At 33.5% G+C, this 23,271-nt stretch overlaps 1 protein-coding gene and 1 long non-coding RNA gene across 4 annotated transcripts in view; both read right to left on the bottom strand.

The window, feature by feature from the left end:
* Positions 1 to 887: 887 nt before the first annotated feature.
* LOC126707387 (uncharacterized) lies at positions 888 to 1,548 on the bottom strand. The gene is made up of 2 exons (XR_007648936.1): positions 1,381 to 1,548; positions 888 to 1,279 (listed from the first exon to the last, which is right to left on the bottom strand). It is a non-coding gene; the product is annotated as an uncharacterized LOC126707387 (long non-coding RNA).
* A 2,086-nt stretch (positions 1,549 to 3,634) lies between these two features.
* LOC126715376 (nuclear pore complex protein NUP205) overlaps positions 3,635 to 23,271 on the bottom strand; it is a 44,788-nt gene continuing 25,151 nt past the window's right edge. For 2 of the 3 annotated variants that reach the window (XM_050415950.1, XM_050415951.1), the window contains exons 16-45: positions 23,039 to 23,169; positions 22,821 to 22,940; positions 22,406 to 22,529; positions 21,748 to 21,945; positions 20,393 to 20,511; positions 20,083 to 20,233; positions 19,873 to 19,985; positions 19,702 to 19,783; positions 19,474 to 19,560; positions 19,264 to 19,341; positions 15,343 to 15,549; positions 13,734 to 13,823; positions 13,549 to 13,662; positions 13,253 to 13,423; positions 12,995 to 13,050; positions 12,845 to 12,917; positions 12,558 to 12,748; positions 12,345 to 12,471; positions 12,171 to 12,248; positions 11,252 to 11,416; positions 9,642 to 9,806; positions 9,404 to 9,541; positions 8,565 to 8,708; positions 8,127 to 8,249; positions 7,922 to 8,017; positions 7,657 to 7,794; positions 7,435 to 7,535; positions 5,014 to 5,133; positions 4,774 to 4,906; positions 3,635 to 4,000 (exon numbers count right to left, since the gene is read on the bottom strand). In XM_050415950.1, coding sequence (XP_050271907.1) covers positions 3,917 to 4,000; positions 4,774 to 4,906; positions 5,014 to 5,133; positions 7,435 to 7,535; positions 7,657 to 7,794; positions 7,922 to 8,017; positions 8,127 to 8,249; positions 8,565 to 8,708; positions 9,404 to 9,541; positions 9,642 to 9,806; positions 11,252 to 11,416; positions 12,171 to 12,248; positions 12,345 to 12,471; positions 12,558 to 12,748; positions 12,845 to 12,917; positions 12,995 to 13,050; positions 13,253 to 13,423; positions 13,549 to 13,662; positions 13,734 to 13,823; positions 15,343 to 15,549; positions 19,264 to 19,341; positions 19,474 to 19,560; positions 19,702 to 19,783; positions 19,873 to 19,985; positions 20,083 to 20,233; positions 20,393 to 20,511; positions 21,748 to 21,945; positions 22,406 to 22,529; positions 22,821 to 22,940; positions 23,039 to 23,169 — 3,717 coding nt within the window. In that variant the 3' untranslated portion in view covers positions 3,635 to 3,916. Of the gene's footprint in view, positions 4,001 to 4,773; positions 4,907 to 5,013; positions 5,134 to 7,434; positions 7,536 to 7,656; positions 7,795 to 7,921; positions 8,018 to 8,126; positions 8,250 to 8,564; positions 8,709 to 8,922; positions 9,223 to 9,403; positions 9,542 to 9,641; positions 9,807 to 11,251; positions 11,417 to 12,170; positions 12,249 to 12,344; positions 12,472 to 12,557; positions 12,749 to 12,844; positions 12,918 to 12,994; positions 13,051 to 13,252; positions 13,424 to 13,548; positions 13,663 to 13,733; positions 13,824 to 15,342; positions 15,550 to 19,263; positions 19,342 to 19,473; positions 19,561 to 19,701; positions 19,784 to 19,872; positions 19,986 to 20,082; positions 20,234 to 20,392; positions 20,512 to 21,747; positions 21,946 to 22,405; positions 22,530 to 22,820; positions 22,941 to 23,038; positions 23,170 to 23,271 lie in introns of those variants that run through there. The other variant, XM_050415952.1, reaches the window with a different exon arrangement.

Here is a 23,271-nt window from a genome sequence, read left to right as displayed (position 1 = left end):
TTCGCCGAGATTCTTCGATTTCCTCTTCAATAACACATCTCGGTGTTATCTGTGTTTGCATCTCTCTTCCCTACTCTTGTTCATTTCATTTTTACTGCTGTGTTGCTTTAAATTTGGATTGGAGTAGTTGTCTTGCTTATACGCTTGTGTTTACACTATTCCGCACTTAGTATTAAGTTAGTGTAAAATCAACCAAATCGTAATTTGAATTGGGGGTCTAAACGAGCTCTTGTTTTTTTAACATATTTTCGAGCTTTCATTATCCCTAAAAGTTAGTCTATTACTTAGGAGTAGATTTCTCCACAATTTTTTAATTTTATCTTTAAAGATAACTTCACCCAGTATCATTTTTGTTTTTGCAAATTTACGTATATAGCAATTGCTTACAAAATCATCAAATGTGCAATGAAAGGCACAACAAAGGACAATATTAAATTTCATATGGTAGGATATTTACAAAAAATGGTCTTTAACAACTATTTGATAGATTGACTACCACTTTGCTCACCCGAATTCATCAAATGTGCCTACTATGCAATCAAACCAAGTTGTTGATATGACACACTAAAAAAAATACAAAAAGATTAAAAAAAAAAAAAAAAAAAAAAAAAAAAAAAAAAAAAAAGTAAGGCTTAAATGTAAGAGAAACAACAAACAAAAGTAATAGGAAGAAGAGAGAGTACCACTTAGAACACATACACTAAAATAATGTGTCAAACCCGATAAGCACAAAAATATAGACAAAAATTTATATCATTCCCACTATTTCAAAATTACTCATTAATTAGAGAAAATATTAAACACTCATCAAATTGATCAAATAAAAGAAAAGATAAGATAAGAATCATAAGATAATGATATGGAAAGGATAATGATAACAAAGTAAGGAAACCAAATATAAATCAAAATCTACCATAATATCGTAATCAAATAAAAACAAACTTATGCGTATACAAATAAAATATATATATTTGAATCGGTTTAAGTCAGCAAAGAGGCTGAACGTGATGGTTAAAAGAGGTGCAACCCCAGAAATTTTGAGTTTCAGTACACTTCAAGTCTGCTTAATGTGAACGTTGTGGTTTTTAGTTACACTACACTTCAAGTCTCTTCATGTGAACGTGGTGGTTTTGAGTTTCACTACACTTCAAGTCTGCTTCATGTGAACGTGGTGGTCAAAAGCTATTTGATATTTGAAGCAGACGGAGGCTTTTTTGTGGAAGGAAAAGGGCTGTTTTAGAGGATGGAGCAATGGGCATGTGTTTCCACCACAGTAAGCCTTAGCATAACAAATATCACAAATGAACACGTCGTTTAAGAGAAAAATATCACAAATGAAGGAGGTTCATTTATAGGGAGAGCCAAAGAGACAACACTTACCTTTGCATGGCTACGTGCCTGTGGCATTTTTTTCCTTCTTCTTGATTTAAATGATCACGCGTTCATTGAAGAAATATGTGAAAGAAATTACCCAATAACACGTTCCTTGAAGAAATATATGAAAGAAATTAAAGGTGAGGTTGAAATAGAAGGGCTATTTTAAACAAATATTTGATTAGTTTCTAGAATATAAGAAGTCATTCATGAATTAGAAAATCAAAATAGAAAAACCTATGTACATTGACATACACATACCATTGAGCAAGAGCAAATTTGAGCATAGCAAATAGAAAAAATGATGATAATGGAGAAAAGAATATTAACCCTGAACTGAGAGAATTTGAGAACTGAAGAAGAAGTAATTTGAGTTTGAAAATCAACATGAGTATATTGGGAGTGCGGTCCTATTTTGTAGATAGTGTTTTACGTAGAAGTTAAAGAAGTATTTTTACAAAATTTTGCCCCTAGTTAAACTAAGGCTGTAGGGATATTTTAGAACACAAAATATATATATAGATAGATATATATATATCTGATCCAAACAGAAAAGCCCCATAAATAATAGTATAGATATATGAAAGACAAACAACTCTAAAGTTCGGAGTCATTTTGATTTTACCCCCTAATTTTATTTTTTTTTTTTTATTTTTTTTTTTTTTTTTTTGGAGAAACACACACATACACATACAAGGGAAAGAAAAAAAAGTTCTAACACAAAGGCACATCACAAACTACACTCAAAATTGGGCAAGACTTAAATACAGTACTTAGGTACTATTCCTTAGGTTCCTTTCTTAAAATTCTACCATATGGATTTTTTTTCTTGAGGTAAAAGTGTATTTTTCAGTAAAGTAGCCATATGGCTGAATCTTAAGAGGAGAACCTAAAGAACAGCCCTTAAAATACTGTACCTAAATTTTGCCCCTCAAAATTTATGATAACTTTTAAGGACGGATAAGATAAATTATACTACACAAAACACACTCTTAAACAATATGGTTACCCCTAGTATTTAATTATTCAAATTCATACCCCTAACATTATTTAACGTTATAACACCAATCCTTCCATTTATATCCAATAATAAGTTGATCATTAAATACCAAATACATAATGAATAATTTTTATTGTGAATCTAATTTAAAAAATTCCATATCATTTTTTTTTTTAGAAACAAATTCCACATCATTTAAAAAAATAGAAATCATTACATAAAATAATTAATATTTACCAAACCTTTAAAAACAATTAACTTTACGAAAATCCCTCCATCTCTCCCTGAAATTAAAAAACACAAAAAAGAAAAAATAAATAAATAAATCTCAAACCTGATCAATCTTTTTTTTGGTACCAATCTCTCCATTTCAAACAATGAAGCTTAAGGTAGCGGATATGGCTAACAAGCATGTCCCTAATTTATCATCCAGATCGACAAACAAATTAGGGAACATGCTTATTAGCAATATCCGCTGCTTTGCCAAACTTAGAACGACCACTTTAATTCAGGGCTTTGAACAGACCAGTTTGATCCAAAAGATGACAAGAAGAATTAAGATGAACGACCACTTTAATTCAGGCAGGTTTTATATATAGCGTTTTTGTGATGCATCATAACAATATAACATACATAAGCAGGGTGGCCTTATCGCATGCGGATTTCAAGGAAGGTAGTTTTAATGTTTGTTGGGTCACGGAAAGGGAGCTTATCAAAAAGCAATGGAAGAAGAAAGAATAAAGGGGGCCTACGAAAGTTACCTGGGCCAGTGGTAATTGCCTTCATCTCATTGGGTGCATGTATTGATTGTGAAGAAAATCCAATTCTCCGGATAATATAAAAGTCTATAATTTAACAACTACAAAACAATCACGGAGGCTAGCGCAATAAATTATGACACCAGGTAAAGCCTAATATTTCAAAATTTCACAACCAGTAACTTAATTTGAGATTGATTAACAGGATCCCTATCTTAGTATCCAAATAATCAAATTAATGGATAGCTCAATCTCAAAGTTAGATGTTAAAAACTATATATATATATATATATATAAATTAATTTAAGGTGCACATTATTAATACGCTCACAGTTCAGGAGCGATAATTGAGAACTAAGCAATTAATTTAAACAGTGAATTGAATAATGCAAATTAATCTCAAATTAAGATGTTTGCATTCCCTACAGTTTAGTGTGGATAGCTGTAATTAATCAAAAAATGAATCAACTTCTCAGTCCCTAACAAAAGTAACAACAATCCAAAAATTGAATTTCAAGATTTTGTTTTCACTAGGCCCAAACCAGGTAAACAAGCTCTAGCACGCTACAAAATTTTGAGATGTTAAACCGACACAAGATACTGTGAGAAGAATTACATTCATATAAACAAAATCAACTGACAATTTACAGATTTTACTAAATAGTAAATGGATACAAAATACAGATACTTGATACATTCAAAATATACAGCATATTGAATAGATCAACAATGACGTGATTCCCTCGAGTCAATGAAAATTTTCCCTCTATTTCATGAAACATTCTCATAAAGCCAACCTTTGAATTGTCATTTCCTTGAGTGAAGTCACTAATCTTCGAAACACCTTAAGATTGTGGCCTACTTTATCCTGAGAAGACAACCACCACCATGTAAATATCCAATTCTAAAATCCATAAATGCAAATACTAATGACTTATATGACATGAACCCTGACAACTACAACCAAACCAAAAGATTTTCGCGTTGGCATTTAATTTTTGAAGAATGATCTCAAACTAAAACCACAGCAAGGCCCTTTGGGTCTTGCTACAACCAAATCTCTATTAAAATGAAAGAGTGGATTAAGGATTCAGAAATGCTTTCTTCACAAAAAATAAATAGTCACCAAAAAAGGGGGGATAGATCTCACAGATGATCCTGACATACTAGGAGAGGAAAACCAGACTGAAGATCTTATTATCTTGGACTGAAAAGACCAGTCTTGCTTCTGACTTCTAGTCCTACCAACATTTTGTTCCTAGTGATAGACTTGATATTCTTTCAATATCAGATCCTCAATCCATTGAAGGTAAGGATTCTTTTTTCCTTCACTGTAGAGATCTTAATTCATAAAACTAAAGAAACAGTAATGGAAGGAATGAACCAGACATATTAAATAACCACTATATAAAATTATCTGCAAATTCATTTTCTTGATTTGAAATTTTGTTAAGAATAAAGAGTTTCTATTTTTTTTCTTTTTTCTTTTTTGAGAAGCAGTAAAGAGAACTTGAATCCTATTAATCACCTACCCTGCATCTGGAATGGCAGGTCCACAATGAGGCTCATTACAGATTTCATTCAAGTGGGAATGACTTGGAGTTTGAGGCTACTAAGTTGTAACCAGTAAAAGAAGCATACCTCACTTAGTAATTCAAGCCGTTCTAATGTTGGAATTAGCTCTTCACATAACAAAGATACGTCATCCCCAGAGTCAGACTTGTCACCATAAGTAATTGTTTTCATAGTTCCACTAGCATCTGATTCGACAGAACTGCCAACAAAAAACAAAATTAACTGAGGAAAAAAAACAACATTCAATCTCAAAATGACATAAAAGTAAAAATGAAGACAAGAATGGATCTTTGCTTTCAGGTCCACCTATCCTGGAAATGGATGAGGATGACATTTAGCACTTGTTCTGCAAGTGGAACTAATAGACCGATTAGCTGATCTCTGCTGCCAATAACCTGACACATTTCCACCATTGCAATATACCGCCTGTACAGTACAAGAAGCAATTTCAAAATCAATAAGAACATATTACATGCCCTAGGAGAATAAAAAGAATAAATATGACTAGAAAATTCAAAAGTTCACCAAGATACACTTATTAAGGCCAGCAATCAAGGAAGGTCCAGATGGACCTTTAGCATTTACACAACATAGGTTTCTTTTGGCAAGCATGTTATATGTGATTGCAAATGATCTAGCTCGCATGTGATACCATTTAGAAAGCATAAGTGGTTAGCCAAGTAGCCAACAGAAATTACTGGAAGCATATTTGTGACTTGCGTTAGGAACATTTGAGTTCAAGTAACAAATTTCTGCATTACTTGAAGGAATTCATGTTTAACTGCATCCAACTGAATATCATCATTACACATATTAGAAGTTCTATAATTAAGATTGTCCATTTAAAAGAAATTAACATAAGAATAGGCCAAAAACCAAAGAGCCTTGTAGCTCAATAGAATTACCTAGTATCCTTTATGAGGAGAACTAGTGTTCAAATTCCCCTTCCCCACTTATTGAAACAATTGAATTATGAAACATAAACCATAAGGACTAACATTTGCCATCAGTACATTGCAATTGGAAGAAGGGCAGAGACTGTAACACAGTCTCTAGCTATGAACATCCCCAGCCTAATTATTACTTTTTCCGCTTCATGCTCAATGAAATTCTTCTACTTATCATGAAACAGTATGGAACAGTATGTACACCTAAATGTTGCACAAGGTGTGGCGTTTTGGGAATGAAAGTAACAGATTATGGCGTCAGGTTATAGCAGCCAAATATGGTGAGGGGAGAGGAGGCTGGTGCACTAGAGGGGTAAGAGATTCTCACGGGTGTGGGATGTGGAGGAGTATTAAGAAAGGCTCAGAGAAGTTTTTCAGTCAAATTCAGTTTAATGTGGGGGAGGGCTGCCGTGTTAGTTTCTGGCATGATCCTAGGTGTGGGCCTATTCCTTTGAAGGAGCTTTTTCCTGCCATGTTTGCATGCTCTCTTTCTAAAGATGCATGGGTCTCCGACTTGGTTTTATCTAATTCTGAAGGAAATAGGAGCTAGAATTTACTTTTCCGTCATGGTCCTCAGGATTGGGAGGCAGACATTGTCTATTCCTTTTTTGAGCTTATTTATTCCTCTATGCCGAGGGGTGAAGGGGAGGATCATTGGGTTTGGAGATTGACCACGTCTGGGGTTTTTGATGTGCGCTCTTTTTACAAGCTGTTATCTAGTCCTAACACTGACGAATTTCCTTGGAAGGGCATTTGGTGTGCAAAGGTGCCTAAACAAGTGTCTTTCTTCCAATGGACAGCAGCTAATGATGGGATTCTCACCATTGACAATCTTGTCAATAGAGGTCGGTTTCTGGTAAATAGGTGTTGTTTATGCTGCTGTGATGGTGAATCAGTGGATCACCTCCTGCTTCATTGTAAGTTTTCTCATGCCTTATGGAGCGAAGCTTTTGCAGTGTTTGGGATCCAATGGGTAATGCCAAGGTCAGTCAGCTCTTTTTTCTTTATGTGGAGAAACTGGTTTGGAAGGCATCGTTCGACCATTTGGAATATGGTCCCGGCATGTTTAATGTGGTTAGTTTGGCAGGAACGCAATAACCGCACTTTTGAAGACAAGGAGAGAACATTAGATCATCTAAAATCTCTCCTTTCTGGTACTCTATTTCTTTGGGCTCGCATTTGGGGGTGTACGAATTGTATTTCTTTATCTGAGTTTTTAGCCTCTTGTTCCTTTAGTTCTTGATTATTTTTGTATTTGTTTCTTGTTCAGAGTGTTCACTATCGTGAGCATGTTGTTCATTTTTTCAATATAAAGTCTTATTACCTATCAAAAAAAAGATAAGTTTTATCATATAAAGGAGCATCAAAAGCCAATTTGCTGCATTCACAAGGATAAATTTTTATTTATTTATTAATTGAAATTACACACACAAGCAGTGAATTTTGAACCAACAACCTCACCCTCTATCTTGCTGCCACAAGGACAGTAGGTGCCATATGAACTAGAGATAATTCATGTACAATGATGAGTTAAAAAAAACCAACCCTACACAGTAATTAAGGATTGAATACCTAATACATGTCATATTTTGACAGTGGTTGCCAACAAATGTAAAATAAAAAAATTAATAAAAAATAAAAGTTTATTAAGGACATTTTTACTAAATCTTCAGAGAACATAAATAGTGAATAAAAATATTTTACAGAAAATAATAAAATAACTAAACTATCACATCAAAAGATTAATGAAAAAAGTGAAGAAAAAAAGACTGACAATTACCTTTTCTGTATATCGTCAGATGGTGAAACATAATCTTTCCGAGAATACATATTGATAATTTCATCCACCTCCTGTCTTGATAGTTCATTCATGTCTCGAATCTGCAGAAGCATAAACATAATCTTACCAGTAATTTAGCAAAGTAAACACACTGACTGATAAAGACAAGGAAACATTGGAAAACACAGAAAATATTAATTCTAGACTGGTATCCTCTTGCACCTTATTAAGTATTAATGATTTTTCCTCAGCTGCTCTTTGAAGAGCAGTTGTCACAGAATTAAGAAGAGAACCAAGTAAATTTAATGTGGGCTGCTGAAGTCCAACAGGAGCATGGTAATCAAAGGGGGCATCTGAAACCTGTGAAAAAGCGAGTTGGTAAGCAAAGAAATATCCACCCATTTATTGGGCAGAACCTTTCCCCAAATTGACACATGTACGAAAATAAAACCAATACATTCATTAGCTTAAATCTTTGAACACATACCTGCAGTCGCAGGGATTTCTTTGTGACCAGAAAATACAGATAAGAGCTCAGGCTGAAGCATAATCGAAATGAGTTTAGTTCTGATTTCCTCTGATTCTGATCATTTACCATAAAAAAGGGAAAATGAGACAAAATAATGTATAAATAGAAAAGCACTATACAGTGAGTCAATTCCTCAACTCTGCTGGAAAGGAGATGAGCAGACCTCAAGAGATCGTACTGATTGGGCAAAACTATGATTCTCCAGCTCACGAGAGAATAGAGCACGCATCATTCCAAAAAGCCCTTGAACAAAACCATATTCATCATTCTCCTCATAAGGCCAAACCTGCAAATTATCAGGAGTTTGCATTAACAAATTATCAAGAGTTTGTCTTATCAAGACAAACAAACTGGTAGAGAAATAGCAAGGCAAATACAAGGTATAGCAGGGACAGATAATAAGGAGCAATTTGGATGCCCATTAGGATGCAAGTAGCAAAGATTCATTTTGCACCATCACTTCTATATGTCTCAAAGTGCTCATAAGCTGTCCAATCATGCAAATTATGTGGAAGTATTTACTTTACTGAAAGTAAGAAAGCTAGCTTAAAGCCAGAGAAAAAATTTTACTAGTCCAGAACACAACTTCAAAGAACCTCACCTTGCTAAGTATACCAACAACAAGATTGATCTGCTCCATTGTCAATTCATCAGCTTCATAAACGTCTTCCCGAAGAACTTGATCAACAAGCAGTTGATGTCCTTTGACAAAATCTATGACTTCACGAACAATTTTATTCTTCACCTATTATACAATCAAATTGATAAAATATAGCAGGAAAATCCTAAGTAAAATGAAACATTTGCTGATTGATCACAAATACATTAGTAAATATATTTCAATTAAAAAAAAAAAAAGGCAAAGTCACAACCTGTAATGAAGTTTAGAAAAAATTGAAAGTTTTTTTCTCAATCTAGCATTATTAATTTGAGTGAAGATGTAAATTTTGATCAAACATACCTGCTCACATGAGCTTGAGGTCACACCAAGCTCACTATAATTATTTTAAGACAACACTGGATAGTGATCTCAGACCTGTTCTAACTTTTCTATTCATGAAATGGGGCTAAAAAAAGGTAGAGTTGGATGATAGAACTATTACAATTACACCACTGAGACACAGCAGATTGTGTAGTAAACTCGATAGAATGATTCAGGTTCAGTTTGAATAAAGGCAGATCTAATGATGAACTGAATTCCTTGACAGTAAAAAGCTGCCATTGGTTGATGAGGTCCTGGGTGGGATAGAATCAGGATTCTGTCAAAAGAGAACCAGAATTTGCAAAAATTTCTACTGCGAAGCATGGAATTGTGGTTCTAAAGAAGATGCATCGTGCATCACCTAATGTAAAAGGCATTAGGCAGCAAATTTCCTATTTCCAATGTATACAGGAATAAACTCAACTCTTTGAAAAGAAAACAAATTAATGAAGCCTGACCTCAAAAAACTCAGATGTATTAATCAATGATGTTAAGGAAAAGACCAATCTCAACATCGGCGTTATGATCATTCGTTGTTTGTCAAAATCCAGTGCCACATGTCTTTGAAGCTTCATGTCAACCCGCCTCAAACTTCCCTGGTAGGTAGGTCAGTTTCAATATTAGTAAACTGAAAGAAATAATCCTAATGACTAACAAGCACCATATTAGCAACGACAACATAAAGTGACAATTCACCTGAAAATTGAATGCCCTGCAAGAAGCAATGTGCTCTAAAGCACCCATAGAATATAGAACCTGAGCTCCAGATTTCCCATACTTGTGACTAATTCTTAATAGTAATGCAAGTTCAGCCTCAAGCGTACAAGCTCGCTGCAACGAGTCAAGTGAATGCCCACCATCCTGAAAAAAAAAGGTTCAGATCAATTAATCATATCAAAACTTAAAAATGAATATTACCATGAAAAAAATTCATAAGGAATTCAGACAGTCCATATTTAATGAAAGAAAAGCAGAGATCCCCATTGAACTTCAAAGGAAAACAAATACATATTCATAGTAAACCTAGGAGAGGACTAATATGTATTACTCCCTCAAAGGATCTAGAATGCCATAAAAATATGTCAAATGTTCTTTCTTTTTTACTATTTATGGTTGAATTTAGCAGGTTTTGAAGGTAGGTAATTCTTCAGAATTTTAAATGATATTCAATTGAGTTAGAGCTTTATAACAAGTACAAAATAAAGTAAAATTTAACAAATGAATCTTGATAACTTACAATTAAGTGAAACTATAACTTCTGAAAAAAGAGATTGAAATGCTTGGTGCATAAAACCTTTCAATTCAAAAGAAACATATTTACAGGTAAAAAGGCAGAGCCCATGAGATAAATCAGCAGTTTTTTGAAAGACAATAACAAGTTCCCAAACACAAAGAATTTTTTTTTTTTTTGGATAAGTAAATAGTTTTATTGATATCAAAAAAGGGAGTGTCTAGAGGCCAACAAATCAAGTACAAAAATTACAAGAATCAAGAAAATCAAGAAAAAAAGAGAACGATTGGTTTCACAAAGCAGACAACCAATCCAATAAATTTCTAAAGAAAAATAACTCGAGGTCTGGTATGGATCTCTCATTATCTTCAAAACACCTACTATTTCTTTCCCTCCAAAGACACCACAATAAACAGTGGGGAACAATTATCCATATATGACCATTTCAATGACGACCAAACCAGCCTTGCCAACAAGCTAGGAGCCCCACAACTGACTTTGGCATAACCCAACTTACTCCAAACTCAAGGAAATTTTTTTATTATTATTATTATCAAAATTGAAGAATCAGATGAAAATTTAAAGTGCAGCAGATCATAATAGGGCAATTCCAAAAACAAAATTACTCGTATAAAATAATGGCTTCAGAAAAATGAAAAGAAGTCCAATACCAACACTTGGCATCCTATTTATACTATAAAATCTATCTAGCCAGAAAATTGGACCATCCAGGAATGGAAATTTTGATACAAAGTGTTGCAACATTAATGCTTTGAATTACAGAATAAAAAGATGCTGTGAATTAAAGCAAAGCATTTAAATTCAGATATTCAAATGGAAAGGTTTGAGAGGGTCCTTTGCAAGAAGACAGCACAAGTGCCATTCCAACTGCTAATGCTGAAGAGCGATGTTCAAGTGGGTAAATTTTACATTTTTAATATAAATAAATATATATATATATATATATTTTATCAGGCCTTGGCATCTTAATATCTCAATTACATCACCACTATAATGCATGATATGGTAAAATGTCATGAATCAATTGTGAGAATATAGCGGATAGAATAAACACCTGATAGGAAACATTGCTGATGCTCATGAAGCAGGACCTTAAAAATCCCCTGCTTTGAAGTTGGCTTAAGAAAAATCTTTCATGATCAATACAAATCAACGCATCTAAAACATAAAGTGAGATTGTCTTCCCAGGTTCACTGCCTTGAGTTGCATCCTTTAATACCTGAAGATGTACATTTAAAAGAAAAAAATACGAAAAAAGCAAAGAAAAAGGAAAAGGAAAACGTTAAAATCACACAAAATTCAAAATTGTAATGCTGATATATAAAAATAGTTAAAACTATTGAAGAACACAGTCACAATCTAAAACACACACGCCAAAAGAAAAGGTAGTTGAAGCAGACCAGACAAAAAGCTGAAAAGAGATACCAAAAGCACCAACTGGTTTAATTAATAAGAGGCACAGCTAAGTTTAATATCAAAGAAGAATAATGCCAACAGTAATACAAGATCAGTGTGTCATGAACAATTAAGCATTTCTTGATTTGTATGAATGTACTTCAAAAGAAGATATATGCATGCAGTGGTCAATCACAACACACAAACATACATAACAGTTGATAAATCAGCTGACACACATCTAAACAAGAAAACAGACTAAAGGCATAAATTTTGTGCATGCATTATTAATAAAGGCACACCACTATTTCTAGCCAATAGCAATATAAAACAGTCTACACCAAACTTATATTCTCAATTAGAAAACACTTTCTCTTTCCCCTTACCCAGACATTTAGACCAAATATTCAATCTTAGCTGGCAATCAGTAGAGAACCACTGCTATTGGTGAATAAAACCTTGAATAACTTCAAGTTCTTCCATATTCAGACATAACACAGTTATGAATGTTTTCAGAATTCATGAATTTAGTTCACACATTGCACACCAAAAAATCAGAGCAGGAATAAGAGACCCACCAATTCCAAAATAGACTGCGCCTCTTTCCTTAAAATTGAAAAATTAGCTCGTGCCAGTTCAGCCTTTTCTTTGTCCATCTATAAAGAAAAGAATAAAATCAACATCAATAAGTCTTCCAGCAACTGATAACTACTGCCAATTCAAGAACCTTCTGCATTCTAGAAACTACACACCTTCTGGAGATCCAGATCTTCACCCTCTTGCTCATCAAGAATCACGTTTTGCAGAACTGTTGTTGGAACATCTGGGTCAAGCATATGCCGACAGTATTGGAAATAGCTTAGAAGCAAGGCATATTGGCTGAACAAAGAAAGATAAATGGTCAGATGCCAATGGAAGTGTAAACAAGCACGGAAACTGCACCAATTTCTTATTTGAAACCATACCGTCTCCTCAAGGCTTCAGAAGATTCATGTCTAAGAATTGCCATGACAAGCTTAAATAATATGGATTGACAGGCACCATTTGAGATTTGCTTCACCATGATAATGTCGAGACAACTAACACTATCAGAATTTAAACCACCAGGGAATAAAAATCTTTCATCTCGTAGTTTTGCCATGCATGTTAGAGCAACCTAAGGATATTTCAAATCAGACCCAAAAAAAATGATAAGCGGCATGAAGGTGCAACAGCAGGAACAATAGGCTTAAAGGCAAAGAGATCAATGTACCTGGCATAATATGGAAGCCATCTTCAGTGAACAGTCTGGAGAAGCAGAAGCGCTCAGAGTAGCATCAAGAACTCTGTAATTGACCAGATTAAATAGTTACAGAGAGCCTGAGAGAGTAATGAAAGAATCAGTGATGATAAGAGAACCCACTGAAATAGAATTTCGGATCGATTTTCAAGCGATGAAATTCTCCTGGAAGCAGAGACCTGTACAATCATATAGTGGAGGCAAATGAAGCATAATAAGAGAATATAAAGTTGAGTATGTCATGATGCAATACAACCTAAAATCTCACTTTAAAGAGTTCTCAATTGATATTCAATATTATTTTGTTGATAAATCAACAATATTAAATGGTTATCTTTGTCTAAAAATAATGAAAAATATAATATAAATAAATCAATGGACCTCAACAATTTGTGACCAGCCAGTTAACATATGGAGCTGGGCAGCTTGTTCCTCAAGGTTCTTATTGTACTTCCATCCCCATCTCAACAACTGTTGAATTGTCTCTCTTACATCATTTAGCTCAACTTCACTGCCAAAGTTACTCAACTGGGGATAAAAAGAATTGAATTTCTGAAACAACAAACTAGAATCAGCACCAGAATTCTGTTTAGGAAGTTCCAAATGAGAATATATGCAAACCAGGAATACACTAAAAAAGAAAAGAAACCCATTGGCGCTTAATTTAGGAAACCAACCTGCCAAAACTTGTCACGGAGTGAAGCAAGGTCAATTAAACGATCCCCACGCTCTGAATAATAGTAGATACCGCCCTTTCCAGAAGTTGCTGGATTCCCAAGTATGTCCTCTGCCTGTAAAAACATACTATTAAATGCACCTTATAAAAAAAAATAATGAAAATCATGAAGCACTAGAATCTTACCAGCTCCAATTTTAAACTAGACACAATCTGAGAAAGTTTCATAGTGGTATCAGGAGATTTGAATTGGAGAACTTCAAGCAACTCCAAAACCTGATGTTGATCCAAGAAAGATATAACAGCAAAAGAATGAGAACACAGGTCTCTTATCAAAAAAAAAGGAATGAGAACACAGGTTTCACACAGTGCAGTTATCAAATCATTCACTCAATCCTTTTAACATAGTAAAAAGACTAATATGACAAAGTCAAGATCAACAAAACAATTTTAATAATGTTATCAAATCATTCACTCAGCCCTTTAATGTGATCATCAATGAATAAATTTTAGAAATTGGACAATGCAAGAAATAAACTTATCAAAGAACCAGTAAACAAATAGAGGAGGATCCCAAGATATGCAAATTGTAGTTTGCTCCCAATTGTAAATACTTTTTTTTTAAAGGTATATATTAACTATCAATAAATAAATAAGTATATACTTCTTTTTTTGATAGATAAGTCACAATGGGGGTGGGAGAATTTGAACCCTAGATGTCTCCATTGGGAAGTTCCAATTAATATACTTATTATTAGTAGTATATAGCAATTTTTATCTAAACAAGACAAAAATAAATTGAAAAACTTAATTTGGACCCTTGTGATATACTATTATTTGATACATAGATCCCTGTCAGTAAAAATGTCCAAGAATCTCAACCATTTAAGAACCGTGATTGAGTGTCAATAGACATAAACCGAAAATTAATAATATAAACTACAAAGCTAAGAAGGATTTTTGAAAAGTACTAAAATTGTTATTATAAAGGAGAACTCAAAAGAGTAAGTCTCTTAAAGAATTACAATCAGATATTTAAGAGATCCATTAACTCAACTAAAGAATTACAACATAACACCCCCCCCCCCCCCCAGGGGGCACCCCAAATTATAGTTCAAAATTCAAACAGAAAATGCTAGAAAGTATGTTTCATCTCAACAACACCCTCAATGCCTTTGAATGTTCTATTACTCCACTCTCTCCAAATTGTCCACATAATGTGATGAGGAGCAGCATCCCAAAATTATGCCTATTATTATGCCAACCAAACACCCTTTCCAATTAGAGTATTAATCTATCAACTTCCTGGCATTACCCATAGAATTTTTTAATTTTTTATTAAAAATAAAAAATAAATAAATAAATAAAAACCCTCATATCATAAGGAAATGGACAACATAATAATAAGCAATCCACAGATTTGCAGCTACCCTTGCACATACAGCACCAAATGACCACACACAAATATTCCAAAGGAACTGATTTGGAGTAGAACCTCTCAAACATTCATAACAAGAGCAGGCACTTAATTTTCAATTACCGTTTAAAACCCGTCTCATAGAATCAGCCTCCCCCCACCCCCCCAACCCTACCCTCCTCTCAAAAGTGATATTAGGATGTCAAGGAAATGAAACAGTCTCAGTTTCATTTTGATGCCTCAAAGGAACAACTGTACCAAGATTAAAATGATAAAACGGAAAATATTGTTATGTAAAACCAATGATAAGAAAAAATCTATAGCAGATTAACAGTAGGTTAAAGAAGAAACATAAAACATTGAAGTAACAAACCGTACCTTACTCTTACTGATAGTTCTGGTTCCAGTGTATTCCGCACCATTTTTAAGAGAGGGGGAATGAGATATGTCACCATCAGTACCAATTCCAACAACTTTTCCCCCCAAAAGATGAGCAAGAATACTCTGACATGCCTCGCGGTGATTGGAGCTACTCATATCACCAATATGCAACTCAATTGCTAAAAGTTTCAACAACCACGCTCTCTGTAAGAAAAATCAAGGAAAGACTTCAATGCAAACGAAGTCTAACTGTCTAACAGAAATTAACCATATAGATAACATTGACTGGCTATTCAGGAGTTTAATAGTTAGTTTCTGAATCAGACAGAAATACAGAAATCATAGAAAAAGATAATAAACGTAAGTTCCATTATAGTGTAGATGTTCTGAAAATGTAATTGCTAATGGACAAACATAATTGAGGCTTTAAGAGCCCAAAGTACGCTGTTCTATTCCAGATTAACTTGTGAAAAATATGACAAACACAAACTGATTTCTTTCAATCTATTAGGATAAAGAATTAAAGTACAAAACAGAAAACAGAGAACAGGCAGCTCAATCGCAATGTTATATCATAAAAAAATATTTTAAAAAACCATAATATGCATTGGTTTGAAAACAAGGCAATAATATTTGTCAAAACATAAATCGTATCATGAATTGATATTTCATTTTGTACTGTGAATTGTATCATATCATTTTATGTATGAAAATATATACAAACACTATATTAAATTTTGAGAAAAAATTGTATGATTATTATACATTTGGAACATATTCAAGTAATGACTAATATAATCAATGCAATAATATTAACAAAGTTAACTACATAAATCATATTAAAATACATATATATAACATTTACATTCAAACCAGTCAAACAAAAAAGTGATTATACATGATATATAAGCTAAAATAATATTCTCTCATCATATTGATCATCCTGCCTAATCAACTTCCTCTCCGTAAACCAAGTCAATGTTATCATCATCTTGCAAAATAATTTCATCATTGACATCTTTTTTATCATCTCCAATATTTAATATTTCTTTTTCTTATATTTCAAAAACTTTATATATATATATTTCTTCTGGGCATTCATGTTTCTTGGAGTAAAGACAATAATAAAAAAAAATATAAATCTTTATATTGTTATTTAATACACATTATTCACATACACAAAAAAATCTATAAATGTGCAAGTGAAGTGTCAATGAGTGTAGTCCAAAGGCCTTTTCTTGAGAAAGGTTCCCTACATTATAAATTTTGTATGGTAGAGAATGGGGAAAAAAACAAATGGACATGTTATTTATTGGGCTCAACCAAGTATCCAAATAATTTTGAGTTAAAAACAAGTCCAACTTGTTTAATTCAATTCATAACACAAATTTTATCAAGAAACCCAATTTCAACCCACATTTGTATGTATTGTCCAATACATATATAATATGATTTATACGATTCATGAGCATGGTCAATACGTATTTATGATACAGTATTTTATTGATCCAATTCAATACGTATTCCGTATCGTATGATACCAACAACTACTATGGCAATAGGTAAAGCTTAGCCTAAAGTCTAATAAACAGTGCCCAGTAGCATTTTAATTTTGTATTGCCAATGTGTTTGAAGTGCATGTATCACTTCGAATTAATAAAATAAGGAAAATAAGAAATGTTATTTGTAAATCACAATGACCACACATGGTTATCTGGCTGTAACACCCCATATATTGATACTAATTAAATTATTATACGTAAATTTTTTTAATGGAGGCCTATAATTAAAATGGATTAAATTAATTTGGGCCTAAGGTATTAAAAAGAGGATAAATACTATGGAATATGAAGCCCAAGTGAGGTGACATAGTACATATATGGGCCTTGAAAACCCTAGCCTTTTTCCTTCAAGGTCTCACGTGTTTTTGCTGATGGGATTTCTTTTGCTTCAGCCGAATATTGAATGTTGATTTTCTTCACTGTGGCTATGGGTGGAGACTTCAGGTACGATTCTTTGCTGCTCTAAACTTAGGATAGTTTATACTCATGGCTAGCTTTTGTTCCCACTTTTAGCATCTGTTTTGGCGTACCAAATAGAGAAAAAATAGGGGCTGCCGTTATGGATCTAAAGCTAGGATTATTTTATTAGAACAAGGGTGGTTTGTGGGTTATATATAATAGTTTATATTCTCATTGTACTCACCGTTAATTTGACCTGCATCCACGCCCTTTTCTTTGGCTAAATCCTAGTCCAGCGCATCAAGGGAATACTAAGCAATTGGATGGATAGATTAATGTATATATTAGGTTATCACATGTCCATCTTTCTGCCGCATTAAAGTCATGCATGGATTATATTAATGGAAAAGGGCCACATTATGTTATTTGATACCTACCTCTACCTCTAGTGATACTAATTTATCATCTCTAAGCCGCTGAGTATGCAGCAACTTTTTAAGCCCAAAAAGAAATCTGATTATGCAGCAATGATTTTTAAGCCAAAATATGATTAGGTAGAGCCAAAAGATATGATCATGCAGCGGTAATTGTAAGTCCAAAAATCTGATCAAAGCTGAAAGTGAATTGGATAGTTAAGTGAATAAATAGAGGATTTTGGATAAATTAATATTGTTTAGGATGAAACTGTTTAAGAGTGAAAATAGATTTTTAAGTGGGAAATTTGTGTATTGATGAACCTATTTTTGTTGTTGCTAGGTTCTAATTCTACTGAATTGTTGTGATTCAAGGGAGGTTGATTTCATTTATTTTTGCAACTAAGAGGTAAGTGGTGTTTACTAATTTTGGAGGTTTTCCCAAAACAGTGTTAATTATTAAACTATTTTATATGAAAGAATATGTTGATATTCTATATATAAATGAATATTTTACAAATGTTTGATGTGCACATTGGCTATTCGTTTTATGAAAAACTTGTAGGACAACCTAATTTTATTTAAACTTGTATGTGTGAATATGTCTTTATATTTTGAGAAGTATGAATGAATTATTTTGTGAGCATATTGAATATGTTTTGAAAACCTATGGCAAGTCGTGATTAGAAGCTCAGTATGATATTTAGTCCTTAGCAAGGGACAATCATGCTGCAGCCAGTCCTTAGCAAGGGACGGTCCCAAAAGGGGACAGTGCACATTTGATAGCTCCTTAGCAAGGGAGCATACTCTTGAGGATCCAAAGGAAGCTCCTTAGCAAGGGAGTGTACCTTTAGGTTCCAAAGGAGCCATCCTTAAGAAATGGGATGAAAGGAGGTTCCAGTCCCAAAAAGGGGACAGCACAACCCTGTCAACGGGGCGTAAACGTTGACCACGAGAAAAGCCTAGGAAATTGTTTATGTGATGGTATCAATATATATATTATGATGGCTCACAATATAAAGATATTATTTTCTTTTACATGAAATAGTTGATGACAAAATATTGGTGAGTTATGAGTTGTGAATCTATTGAAAGAATTATTTATTTGAAAGGTTTGTTCCCACACCCCAATGTTAGTGAATTCCACTTATTGAGTTATCTCACCCCCTTTTATTTCCCATTACAGATACATTAGGTGGATTATTGAAGTAGAGATTCTTGGGAGACAGAAGTTACAAATTATTTTTGTGGAACTAAGGATTTTATTATTATTTTATGGCATTAAACTTTGTATTGGAGAATTATTTTGAGGATGTTTTGTATTTGGTGAATTAGAGCTCTGACTTTTGTATTCAGATTCAAGGTTTCTAGTTTCTTTTATTTAATATTTTTTTATGGATTATTCATATTAAATAGACTTTTATTGCCTATGATTTTGGGGCGTTAGATGACAACTCGAAAAGGTACAGCATCCCAAAACCATCAAACCAGGTACCCATGATGCAACAAAAAATCATTAGAATTGAATTAGAGCAAAAACAGACCTGATGAAGGGAACTGATGCGAAGTGCCTGGTTGGTGTTTCGTCTAGGAAGTGGAGCAACACCAATGGTGTCCAGGTGCTGTCACGGTAAGATAAATTTTGGACAATCACATGTGAGAAAACGAATGGAAATTGAAAATGAAAACTACATATGGGACAAAGAGAATTGTCAAGAAGCTTTAAATGTTTAAAAAGGAGCACTACTTGTTACCTTTATGAAGAACTGATACTTTTTATTACTCAAAAGATCCATGGTAGGATCACATGTAACAGGATCCAAGCACAACTCATAAAGAAGCTGCACAAGGCAAACAGTTAAAATTATATAAAGCAAGTGAGAAAAACCTAAACAAATAACAGAAAATTGAAAATTAGAAAAAATTTTCTCCACAGTTGGAATTGTTTTATACCAGAAACACTGGATAGAGAACTATCTAACCTGAAATCCAAATTCATGAATTAATGCATTCACATCAGGCTTGACAAGCTTATCTAAGATTTCAAGAATAACCTTCAAGCAACTGCAAAACAGATAATAAAGGAACGATTAGTTGCAAAAAAGAAGACTTATAATTATGATCATGTTTAATACATTAATAATTAGAAAAACCTGTAATGATATTTTGGCTGTAAAACAGTCCGTTCAACAGTGGTGTCGAGATCAAACTTAAGTAGTAAATGTGTAACATTTGGAGCTGGCCGACTGACATTGTCAATTAGAAGCTGCAAAACATGTAAAGTGGGTGAACATGAAAGTTGTAGAAGACTTTAGCTACAGAATTGGGCGGGAATGATCCCCACACAAACTACAAGTACAAACCTGCATTATAAGAACACCTGGATCATCACTGCTGTTCTCAATAATCTGACACTCTTCCGATCGTAATTCAAGGCAGGCAGCATAATCCTCAATCAAACTGCTGGCAGCATTGGATTTTAGCAGCAACTGTACAAGCCCAACCATGCGAGAACTGTAACCCAAAATAATCATAATAATTAAGCTAGTTGCATAAAGCTTTTACTTAAACACATGGCATAGCTAAAAATATTTCAAGCAATAAGCTCTAAGCTGTACTAAAGACAAAATAAATGTTAAAAAAAAAAAAAAAAAAAAGGGAGAAAAGGAATGCCTCAATATACTCATGATCTTGATAGAGCACTGCTGAATTTGCAGTTGAAAATCATATCTGACATACTCCAACAATGCTACAATTTGATTATGATCTTGTGCAAGTATAACATCCAAAGGCTGCAGCAAAAAGGATCAAGGTATGAGAATGGCAACAACAAAGGAGCTTAGCCATGTAATCACAGACATGCTAAGAACAAGTGTGATATGGCCAGAATTACAACTATCAGCTTCAGCTTAAGCCCTTCTTCTTGGAGAGGAATAGATTCATGCAACTTATTGGAGTTTACTACTTCAAAGCAAAATTAAGGCTAGCTAGGGTACGTAACTAATAGCAGGGTTCAAATTGTAACTCTTTAAGAAATTGATAATAGTTCATGAATATCTGAAGAAACATAAACCTGCATCAGAAATGCATGCCAAAGTCCATCTAAATCAGTTAAAAAATTTTAGCTCAGTTACAGGATATTATACACACAAAATAACTCAGTCTAAGTTGCATGGACATGAATACTAGAAATGGGGCACACTAACACATTAAATCTTTAACAAGAACAAACAAATACATAAACATGGAATAAGAACATAATATTGGAGACAAAAAACAACAGAAGTAAGAGGATATGCATTTTACAATACGAATAAGAACAAACAAACACACAAGCATTATTGGAGATCATTAAAATAATTTAAATATATAATCAAACCTATTTTAAATTTTTTGAAACAAGTGAATTCAATTTTAATTGGGGTTGTAATTTAAACTTCTTGAAACTTTAGTAATAGATTTTCTGCTGAAGCAAATTATCCTAATAATTTTACTATACTTGCAGCAAGCCAAATTGTAAAAGCACATTATACAACAATCTGAAGTGTGTTCAATAAAAAGGACAAAATAACTGTCCACATGGCAAAAGGAGAAGGCATCCACTTTTTTTTTTTTTTTGATAAGTTGGAGTGGGCATCCACTTAACACAACTACAGCCTCGAACACAAATTTTGCAATATAATATATGACGCAATTATAGTAAACCATATGGAAAAGGCACGTCATACAACATGTAACATTTACATTGAACCACATGGCGTGTAAGACCCAAGTTTTGTCAATACATATATGAAAGCATGCATGCCTACACTGGATGACTAGGTTTAACACACACCAATGACCATTATGAAAACTCAACTGCAAACCCAAAAGGGAAACCTTCCAATCTTACAGGCAAATGAAAATCAAGAACAAGAAAATATGAAGTTTGGCCAGCTTGGATTAATATGCGGGGGAAGTCAAAATACAATGATCTGAACTACTATGAAGAAGCAAAGCGAACTTTCCAGCATACTGAAAATCTTTACCTGGTATAGAGGGCGCCAGTAATCAGAAAGAAATAAATCCTTTTCCAAGACAAGGATTATAATTTCCAAAGACAGTTGCACAGCCTTCTCTAAGAGTGGCCCATAGATTTGACTAGTCCGCTCAGTGATGATGGAATTGACTCCTGGCAGAAGAATGCCCATGATGTTGCGGAAAACAGTTTTGCCACTCATGAAATCCTACATGGTGTATGTGCATATATATGAAAATTGTAGTATGATTTAAGTCAACAATCAAATGTACAACAACAAAAAATTTGATGATGTAATTGCAAAGTGAGAATAAATTCTTTTTTTTTAATTGTTTAAATAGACAGAAACTGAATTAAATACCTAACATATATGTGTGTGTGTGTGTGTGTATGTATTAAGAACAAAGGCAAAGCTAATAACTTATATTTGAAAATATTTCTTTAAAAAAATCTAAATCTTAAAAATTCTAAACAAGGACTGACAAAATAATCAAGTTGATTAAGGCATAATTAAATATTTAATTAAGTGAATCAAATCCCAGATTTTTATTCCAGCATGTAATCAACGCATTCTTTTTCATATAACACACTGATTCTTTTTCATGCAGCTGCTGCTTTGAAATTCAATCTATAGTGCCAGCTTACAAACAAAACAATAATACACATACTTTCAGCAACTCCAAGACAGGAAGCTGCATCTGAAGTGGAGATTGTTGGGTTGGTGTCGAAAACTGAGATAGGTCAGCAACAATGTCAATATCCTCATCCTTGATATCGTACATACTCAGTATCCTGCATTGGATTTCAGCTTGATATTCAAATTTCTCTACCATCTAAACAACTCCAAGATCATACCCCATGAAGTTCAAAATTTGAATGAAGATGGTCAATCAAAATAAACCTTCACATTTAACACCGGGACAGGCCTTAAATACTAATCAGATAATGCCAATTACAAAACAATAATGAGGTTAATAAGTTGAATGCGTTTTAAATTATTTTTTTTAAGTAACTAATACATAAGAAACAAAGAAACCCAATCAGATGCCAACACCTGAAAATGAAACTACAAGATATACTCACATATGAAAATGCTGAAGGCACGCGACAACCAATTGCCATTTCTCACAAGGATCTGCATAGGCTCTGTGAGGAAATGGCCCAAAGACATGATCATATATGAACCTGAAGATGCCAATGAATCTGCCAGAAAAAGAAATGAAATCATCAAATATTAGAGTGGATATGAAGGATCAAGATATTAGAATACAAAACAACAAAAAGCAACCAACAATCAGTACCTACGCCCTCTATCGTTTACATCTCGTTCTTCAGCAATAAGAGCATTTAACAGGTTGAGGAAAGATATTGTTGAAGGATATTGTTCTCTCCTTGCCTCTATTTCGTTCAACTCAAATTGCATATCATAAACCTGTAAAAATTTAAATAAACAAAAATTCAAACACACATTTCCTTGTAAAATAATTCACATCTATGGCAGTAGTTGATGTACTTCCAACTGGATTCTACAGCA

Source organism: Quercus robur, chromosome 2 (assembly GCF_932294415.1).
Source record: "Quercus robur chromosome 2, dhQueRobu3.1, whole genome shotgun sequence".
In the NCBI taxonomy this organism is placed as follows: Eukaryota; Viridiplantae; Streptophyta; class Magnoliopsida; order Fagales; family Fagaceae; genus Quercus; species Quercus robur.
The sequence above is the reverse complement of the archived record's forward strand: the minus strand, read 5'-3'. Positions and strand labels throughout refer to the sequence as shown.